Below are 10273 nucleotides of genomic sequence, written 5' to 3' on the forward strand. Positions count from 1 at the left end.
ATACATCAAGAGGCATAACAGGGAACATAACAGGATCATCACAATACATTCCAAACAAAACAAATAACAAACACGTACAACAGGTAAAGCAATATGAAAACACCAGGTCAAACGTACAGCACAGAAACAATACAGGAATAAATACACACACACCAAACCATCCGGCCCGCAACAAACAAAGGGCGAGACCAAAATAAACAAGCAAAACACGCAAACCTGAAAACAAAACAGGTACAAACACAACAACATACATGCACTGGCCTGAAGCACCGAGAATAAAACACAACAGAAGTACATCAAGAAACATAACAAGACACTTCAGCACAAAACAAATTAATACAAATTTATACAAAGACACTAAATACCGGCCTAAGGGGCCGACAACAAAAACACAACAATGAGCATAAACATAATGAAACACAGGAAAAAGAAACAACAATCCCGGAAATACAAGAAATACAACAAAACAACGGCCATGAGAACAAACATAACACCGGCCTGAAGGGCACACAATAGGTACAACACATTGCAAACAAACCACAGGTCCAAGCACACACAAAACACACAGCAAGCACACAGACTACTCAAAATTCTCATACTTATCCGGCCACTCTGCCGCCAGGAATCGAACACAATACGCCTCCCAAAGTAACATGACGTCATCCGGAACAGGTTCATTATGAACCGTACGAGGATCAGGCATCAACTCCGGCACACCCACAACAAAACACCGAGCCCGCTGAACCCAGATGGAAGAAGGGCACCACGGAACAGGACGCACGCGTTCAACAATGTCAAACCGCAAAGGATTATTATCATCATACGCCACGCCGGAGGCCAAGACGAGAGAGAGAGGCTCCTTCCCACGAGGCCGGGCAATGGGCAGCGCACTGGGAGCCTCCTCGGCTGCCTCACAGGGCCCCGTTTCAACCACCGGACGTTGCACCTGCAGGGACCCCCCACGCTTGGCATCCTTCTTCAGCACCAGCTTGAGGCCTCGGCTCGCACCAGAACCCTCACCACCCACGTCTGTAGGAGCAACCACCCCCCACTGGGGAGAACCTTCTGCAGGAGAAAGAACAGGAGGTAAATCATACGCACAACCATCGTCAACAGCAGGCACATGGACGTCAGCAACCACCAGCGACGTAGAGCGCGAAGCACCAGGAACCGCCACATCATCGACCGAAGCTCCACCTGCGTCAAAGTCCTCCACATCGGCCCAAGCAGTAGAAGAACGCCTGGAACGCTTGGGCACTGGCCGCACATCCTCACAGCCGGAGGCGGACCCAGAACTACGGGTCTCACAAACCGCGCGAACCGACGTTCGTCGCAGTACGGCAGCAGCCTCAACCACAGAGGGCACCGGGCCGCACACAACAGGACGCTCCGCAGCCCCCCAACACTCAGCACAGCCGTAACACCTGGCTAGGACGCAGGGCCAGGTTCATCAGCAGGAGACGAGGAAGACGAAAACGACTCGCAGAGATCATCCGGAAGACCCTCGGGAGCAACTGGCACAGCGAATTGACCAGCGACAGGAGCCACAGGAACACCCGAAGGAGGGGCAACAACCACCGGGGGCATGTCGGGTGACGCAGGGGGGGGGGGGGGCCGCATCAGCAGCGAACGGGACCTGCCCCTCTTCATCTCCGAAATCCACGCCCTGAGGGAGCAGCGGGAAATCCTCCTTCCGGAACCAGTTAACAGGTGCAGCAGGGGCCTCAGAGCACCCGGCAGCCTGATGCCCTAACTGGCCACATCGGAAACAGGTACAGGGCTGCCGGGCATAATACACCCGAACGTAGTAACCCAGCAGCTGGACAGAAGATGGGATATCCGACCGCAGGCACATACCTAAGGTATGGATGTTCGTCTGCTTCCCAGCATACTTCCCCGAGGAAAGCGTGTTCACCCGCACACTGATGACTGCACCATACCTCCCGAAGAAGCGCCGGAGAAGGTCTTCAGGGAACTCCAGGGGCGCACCGTGTACACAGACATAAGTCAGGGCACCGCTGCGGTCCGAGACCGCAACAGAGCCGGCGCCATCCGGCAACTGCAACGAACGCCCTTCGTACCGACGGAGGAAGTACCGATACTCCTCCTCCCTCACGAACTTGATAATCACCCGGTGGGCCGTAACAAGCTCAACTCCGTAGACAGCCTCCACCGGGACATGAAGCATGTCGCACATCACCAACTCAATGGCTGGATTATCTTGAGTTATCTTGAGATGATTTCGTGGCTTTTTAGTGTCCCCACGGCCCGGTCCTCGACCAGGCCTCCACCCCCCAGGAAGCAGCCCGTGACAGCTGGCTAACACCCAGGTACCTATTTTACTGCTAAGTAACAGGGGCACAGGGTGAAAGAAACTCTGCCCATTGTTTCTCGCCGGCGCCTGGGATTGAACCCAGGACCACAGGATCACAAGTCCAGCGTGCCGTCCGCTCGGCCGACCGCCTCCTTTAAGGCTGTAAGGCTGGATAACCAGCCTTGCACGAGAACTCCAGTCCCACTGAATTCACACGCAGAACAGGAGGAATTGGAAGGCCCCCATAACAGAACTGCCACGTCAGCACGCAGCCAGGCAGGCACCAACACTGGGAGGGCAGTGACGCCCACACCACCTGGCGACCAAAAATCACAAGTCTGTCAGTTGTTGTCATTCAGTCATCAATCACCCCACGCTGGCCACGGATGCGTCTGGAGTGGTTGCCCCCTTTTTGTTAAGTGTAGACAGGGTCAGCAATACCGCGAGTGGTCCAAACTGGAAACAGTTGTTCCGGCTAATGTAGCCTTGTCAAGAACCACGTCTGACTTTAACATAACACCAGATTATCTTGCCATGTACCGTTAGCATTAAATTTATGAATAAACTAATTGTTAAGTACAAGTGCCTCTACGTTCACACCTTCAGACCCTTCCACCCAGTATTGGCTTTGCCATTATTTGCATTATTTGTGATACTACCGTGATGCTTTTTATGTTGCCTGGATTACTTGGATTCGAACTGCGTTCATGGCCATATACATCATATATAAATTCTAATTTTGTTGTGAGGACCATTCGAGCTACTCTGACGACCTCCCTCTGAGTCCCCTAGAAGCTCCATGACCCAGTGGATAAGGAGTAACAAGGATTTGGACTCCTGCAGCTGCTCTATGCATCCCTGGTCAGTCATTAAAGTATAATCTGCCCTCAGCATTTGTTTGATGCTAGTTCTGTCCTTTCTGACTGAGGTTTCTTGTAACCTATTCACTACAAAAAAGGGATAATCTCACAGTATCTATGCCTGAGGGGTCCACCACCCTTAATTACCGTCTACCTCTAATTACTCAACAAAAAATCAGCAATTACAACTATCACAAAATTCCAGTCCCAGAAACCACTCTGCTCTCTTGCCGAAATCCTTGAACATGTTAATTAAATATCCAGAAACACATTCTCACAGTGTTCTCTGTATCCATAAAAACTCTGAACTGCAATGCCCATCCTCACCTTAAGCGCTTCTCAGAAGGCTGTAATAGAACTCAGTCATCACACGAGAAACAAATATCTCTTTGACATTCCTAGAGTGAATCATGTGCGGTTGCACATGATTTCCTCCAGTCCGCTCAAGGGTGCCAAGACTAACATTTGCACCCTGGGCACGCAGCTTCGGGCAGACATACCGTCCTCCGTGCGTCTTATAAGATACAACGTTCGGGTGTTTTACGCCCACCAGCCTCGGACGTGTTATCGTTGTGGCCTCTTGGGCCATCAGGCTGCTGGTTGTTCTGCGTCTGCCATTGCGCCCGTGAACCTCTTCAGTGAGGAGGATTTTCCGCCGCTTCCTGTGGAGGAGGTTTCGGTGGATGCGAACGTCTCTTCAGCTGCAGATGTACCCCCTGTGTCGCCTGTTGCGCCGTCTGATGCGCCCCCTGTTGTTTTCGCCTCTCCTCCGGAGGTTGTGTCGTCGCCTGGTGATCGTCCTGCTCTGGCTGGTGTCCCTGGGTTTTTTCCGACTGCCTTCTGCTCGAATCCCCCGTCTTCCAGTTCGTCCTCTGCTGCGTCTGACTCTGTCCCTGCACCCTCGCCGTCTGTTCCGGCTGTGCTGGGTGATGGGGTGGATCAGGCACTTCCTCCTGTGCCTTGCCTGGTGCCCCATGTGGTTGAGGATGCTGCCGTTCTACGACGTGCGTCGGTTCGCCCGGCTTGCGTTGTACGTGTCTCTGAGTTAGCCTCCGGGTCTGATGATGTGCGGCCAGAGCCTAAGCGTTCCCGGCGTTCTTCTGCATGAGCTGACGTTGGCGACTTCGATGCTTGTGGATCTGCTGGCATCGGCGGGTTGGCTCCGGTTGTGTTTCATACTACGGTGGTGGTGGAGGTGCATTTGCCTGCGAATGCCGGTGCTGGTATTTCGACCTCCACTTCAGATATGGTGTCTGCAGATCCCGTTTCGGGTGCGTTGCCTGTATCGGATGGCTCCGGTTCTTCGTGGGGGGTGGTTCCCACTGCAGAAGTTCGTGGTGAGCGGGGTGGCCTGGTGGTGGTGTTGAAAAAGGCTGCTCGCTCTGGGGATTCTGTGACCCCTTCCTCGTTCCCCGTTTCATTGGCTGTGGTCTTGACGACTCTTCCGTCTCTGGCCGTTTCTTCAGTGTCTCCTGCGGTCTCGGTAGAGGTGTTACCATCTAGTCGCCCATCCCCTGCTCCTGTGCGTATGGCAACGCGGCCGCCTAGGCAGCCCTCGTACGCTGCTTCGGTGTCGTCTGCTTCCTCGAAGGACGTGGTTTGCGCTCCCCAGCCTCGTTATGCGACTTGTGTCGGTGAGCTTAAGGAGTGGCCGTTTCCGCCTGATCTGGAGATTCCTGAGTTTTTGAAGGGCCCACGGCGGCAGGGGGATCATCCCCCTACCGACATGGAATATTTGATTTGGGAGGCCTATAAGCGAAAGTGTCCTTGGGCTTCGGAGACGTATGTTCCTGTCTCTGAGAAATGTATTCCTCGCTCATGATTCCTTTGTGTATTGTGTGTTGTGGAATGTTTCCATTTGTGTGCATTGTTGTGGGGTACGGGTCGAGTGTGTGTGTGGGTGGGGCAGGTTTGTTTCCCGGTTTCTGCATGCTCCGGTTTGTTGTTGTGGGTTTATTTGTGTGGCTTGTGGGTGTGTGTCTGGTTCCTGTGCCGTCCGGGGTTTGGTTAGTGTCTGTGTCTGGTTGTGGATGTCATGTTCTTATGTTATGTTTTGTGGTTCTATGTTTTTATGATGCTGTTTGTGCACTTGTTTGTGTCGTGTTGAGTGCCCTTCAGGCTGTTGGCATGACCCGGCCTGGGTTTATGCTCTTTGTCGTTTTTTGCCATTGTGCTTTTCTTTTTGTTTGTTGTATACTTGTATTTCCTTTCTTGCTATTATTATTATTATTATTATTATTATTATTATTATTATTATTATTATTATTATTATTATTAATATTATTATCGTTTTGTGTTGGTGCCTCTCCGTGTGTGTTTGAGGTGCTGGTAGTCTTGTTCTGTATATTTATGTTCTGGTGTTTCATTTCTGTATTGTATTCCGCTGTGTTTAACTTAATTGTTGTATTTTGTTTGTAATTTTTGTTGTTTTATGGTCGGCCCTTCCGTCCGGTGTTTTTGTGTTTAGTAAATTTGTTCCTTTATGTTTTTGCTAGTTTGTGCTTTGTCATTTTGTTTTGTTGTTCTATGTTGTATTTGTTTGCTTTTATTGTACTTATAGGCATGCTTGCACGTAAAATTAATAATAATAAAAAAATAAACAACTTAACAAGAGGAAGATTAAGTACTTTCTTAAGGTTGAAATTTAGCACCAGGGGCCTCTGTAGTGAGTTAATGCTTGTTGGCCCAAAAGCCACTGGTCATTGTTTCACAATCCATTACCGCTGTTGATAAACCAGCGGCCGACGCCATAAACTGCACATCTTCTCACAACTTAGGAAGCTGATAAAAACCATATACACGTGCAGAAGATGGACATCTGATGAGGTATACATCTGTTTATTTACCTGTGCAGCTACTAGATCAGTGTATTTAAAAGTAACACCTGATGTGACTGCTCAAGTTATCCCGAAGCCTATAATGCACTGGAAAAAATGTGTAAACGAAATTCATCCTACCTTGAGTTCCATGGCACGGAGGTTTGATGAAAGAAGATAGGTCTCACGGAGCTCCAAACAGTAGTCACAGAAATCGTGTCTAGAATAAATAATCAGCCATTGACTTACATCTCAGGTGACTACTCAACCTGCGCCAACCTGCGTCCAGCTCACTTAATGTTTTGCCAGTCTCCGTGGTGTAGTGGTAAGACACTCACCTGGTGTTTCGCAAGCGCTTTGTCATGAGTTCGTATTCTGGCCGGGGAGGATTTACTGAGCACAAATCCTTAGCTTCTGTTTAACTCAACAGTAAAATGGGTACTTAGTTGTAAAAACGAAACGCTATGCGTACTAGTAGCTGTACAAGAATGTAACAACTCTTGTATATATATCTAAAAAAAAAAAAAAAAATGTACTGTGGACCCATGACTCCAGTACCTTCCTTACCAGATGAGGATGTCAGAGATCCCTCATACGTTGGTGATTAAGTTAGTACAAGGGAACAAGCATCTCTCCAACATAATATTTAAGTGGAATGAAGTATGAACATGGGAGTACCTAATCTCTCTAAGCGAGCACCATTATGGGGTCAATTCCCCTATAACAAAGTTAATATACAACCTGGTGATACTGTTCTGGTTGTTCTGGTAGACTTTGATGGACCATGGTCAGATTGACAGTTAGGAAAAGTCATATTTGTCCACCCAGACAGTCAGGAAATTTTGCGGATTGTTAAAGTTCAGTCTGAAGGAGCTACGACCTTGAAAACACTAGAAAAACTAGTACACTTAGAATCCAAAGGAGGGGGGGGGGGGTGACAGATCCTGGGCAACCCCCACCATCAGCACATGAAAATCTACAAATATCAATACGGCCTATCCGTCTGCAAAGGACAGCCGCACAGAGGTGCAAACAAAATTTGCGTTTGTACTTTCAAAACGATGTGGAGTAAACATGGCAAATTTTCGTCTTGCCTCAGTCCTAAATAATGGACTCCAAGCAATCATTTCCTTCCCATAAAGATGTGGAAATTTTCCATCAAAATAGAGTATAATATGTGTGAGTTATATAGTCTAAGAGAGAGCACATGGCTTATGTCTAGCGATTTATGGAACAAAGTCCAGCCCACCCAGGACATAGAGAATGTTTAGTCAACATATGAACATCGTTTTGGAGACACCACCCCAGGAAGGCATCTATAATGGGTTCCATACCAGGATATTGTTAATTAAATCCAATAGCTATAAGCCTACCATGGTAATAGTCCCAAATAAATACATTTAAACAAAAAATATTTGTTTAATCAGATAAGGGTGGTTAACGATTGTATAAATTGATCTTTAAAACAGGGTGGGGTGACTATGCCCGCCTAGGTGTGGATATATAGTATTATAGTCGTGGGTTGGTTGGTGGTGTTGTCGTCGTTGATACTTCTTTACGGACAACCCAACCCACAACTCGGTAGAGTGCTTACACCTCACTAGGAGATCACCCTTGGCGCTTCTGGCTCTTGGAGAGGGGCTCAACGTCACACGTTTAGGGGATGCGGCTCCAACACTTAGCCTCGTTGTCACGTGCACACACCCACTGGAGCCGCTGTGACTCCCCACTCTCTCCTTAGGTGATATGATCGCCTCAATCCCCCTTTGACTTATTAGTATTACCTTCTACCCTGTCCACAGCAGTGGTTCTTGGTTCTTTCTCTCTCTCTCCTTCTTTACTACCTCCGGGGAAGCCTCACTAGGACAAGGGCAAACACCAGCAAATTGGGATACATTTACTGGACAAAGCACATACACACATATAATAATAATGAATCCTATACTCTATAATATTACAATCAGGTTGCACTCCAACACCATCAGAACTCTATTATCAGCTTATCAAGTGGTGTCCTATCTCCTGGTTCACCACCTGATACTATCAACCTCCTTAAGTTGATCAAGTCTACATACACTGTTGCACCATCAGCAAGAGAATATATATATGTATCTATAAATGTGTACAAAGAAAATCAGCATTTGAATGCAATAACATATATCAGTATAAATGTTCATTGATACACAACAATGATCAATCGATCACTGTATCAGTCCTAGAATGCATACATCTTTAGGTAATCCAGCCTATGCCTGCAACTCTAAACTTCGGTATAAAACACTCCTTGACATAAGAATGCCAACAATCACTCACCTCTCACTGCGTCTTGCACGCTAATGACAACCAAACACTATCAACTCCCTACAAGTAATCCACCAGAACTTCCCTTCCACCTCTGGAAGTTCACTACCCTGATATCTTCAGGTTCTTCAGTGCTTAACTACCAGGATCCTCTGCAGCTCCTCCAGGCTGCTATCATGAAGTTTCCTTGAGCAACTACGGTGCTTCACCCTTCTGCTAGGGTCCTCCACAGCTCTTTTGGCTGCTACACCATGAAGTTCCCTCGAGCAACTATGGTGCTTCACCACCTCTACAGAAGCATGTGACACTCCTCTTCACTGCTTCTCCTCACAGCTCGAGGTCCTCGCCTCCACTACCTTGGAGTCTCATCAGCTACTTCATCTGCTGGCTTCGAAGTTCTCAGCAACTTCTTCCCTAAAGGACAAACCACAGATCGTCTGGTCGAGGGCGCTCCTTCCTCTGACGAGGCTTGGTCAGGGCGCTTCCACGGCCCACAATAATGTCTCTGGCCGGCTTGATACTCTCTTCGACCAGGACTTGAGACCACAATGTTCCCAGCTCAGTTCCACAGCTGGCACGTCTACGCACTTCTCTTCTCTTCGAGATATATCACTAGGGGTTCCCTTCTGACGGGAGCTCAACGGAGCGCGGCTTTCCCCTGCGATGTCTGGCACTCAAGTGAGGTCAAAGCCCCTCCAGAAGCGAGCCTCACGCCTCCAGCAAAATGTCCACATCTCCTAGCCAGTCATTTATCTGTTTTCTTCTTCATTGCCCATAATCTCAAATTGTTATACATATCCAAGCAACTATTTTACATATGGGTTATCACCTCAATATTTGCTAGACCTTCTAATCAGGTCAGGCTTGATGAATAACTCTCAAGGAGGGAGACTCGTTTCTCCTGTAGGCTGAGATCATAACAATAGCTAGTGTTTAGGCGAGTCTACATGACATGTGTGGTGAGTACACTTCTCTACGGCTCCGAATCCGGGACCCTGGCCTCTCCCCAGGAGAGACGGCTCAATACCTTCCACATGCGGAACCTGAGACGCATCTGTGACATTACATGGAGAGACCACGTCACCAACAACACAGTACTCGAGGAAACAGGAATCCCTTCAATGTTCACTCTCCTGAAGCAGAGACACATGCGAATGCTGGGTCATGCAACACTCATGGTCGATGGCCGCATACCGAAGGACCTTATGTACGGAGAAATGGCAACAGGAAAGAGGCCCACCGGAAGACCTCAGGTGCGTTTCAAAGACGCCTGAAAACGCGACCGCAAGCACATGAACATCGACATCAACACTTGGGAGGCAGTAGCTACGGACAGATCTGCCTGGAGATGCAAAAGGCAGAAAAGACTTCAGCAATTCGAGGGTGAACTGAAGAGGCAGGTGGACGATAATAGACTTCAGAGGAGGACTCGACCACTGTCAGACTCACCCGCTTCGACGTTTGTCTGCGCTCGCAGCGGTCGGGACTGCCATCCTCGGGTTTGATTTCTCAGCCAGAGCAGACGTTGCATAGAAATAGACCCCCAGGGCACAACCCCATAACCCCATGGGATTGACGGATGCTTACTACTACTAGACGCTGCCATGATACTAAACACTCCACCACCAAAACGAATATACACCGTGGTCGTTTAACGCTAATTTTCAGCCGTTTTTATTCCCGAGGACCTTAGTATAGTGGTGTAAACGTCATATAAAAATGATTAAAGTTCTCAAAAACCGTTTAAAAATGATAGGTGTGGAAATATAAAACACCAGTGTGAAGTGGGATGTGGAGCTACAGTTGATGGAGCTCGCAGACACCCTCACACCAAAACACCAGAATATACTATACACCAGTGTATATCACATCAAACTGTTTAGCTACTCTGTGGACAGGTATTGTGGTGAAATAACTTAACTATAAATGAAATAAATAATAAACAAACCAAACAATAAACAACTCGTCACCAGTAGGAAACA

At 48.2% G+C, this 10273-nt stretch overlaps 1 protein-coding gene across 1 annotated transcript; it reads left to right on the forward strand.

The window, feature by feature from the left end:
• Positions 1-9238: 9238 nt before the first annotated feature.
• LOC138355129 (uncharacterized) lies at positions 9239-9565 on the forward strand. The gene has a single exon (XM_069309852.1). It carries the CDS (start codon positions 9239-9241, stop codon positions 9563-9565), a length of 327 nt encoding a protein of 108 aa, XP_069165953.1.
• Positions 9566-10273: the final 708 nt, after the last annotated feature.

The sequence above is a fragment of the Procambarus clarkii genome, chromosome 66, assembly GCF_040958095.1.
Source record: "Procambarus clarkii isolate CNS0578487 chromosome 66, FALCON_Pclarkii_2.0, whole genome shotgun sequence".
Classification (NCBI taxonomy): Eukaryota; Metazoa; Arthropoda; class Malacostraca; order Decapoda; family Cambaridae; genus Procambarus; species Procambarus clarkii.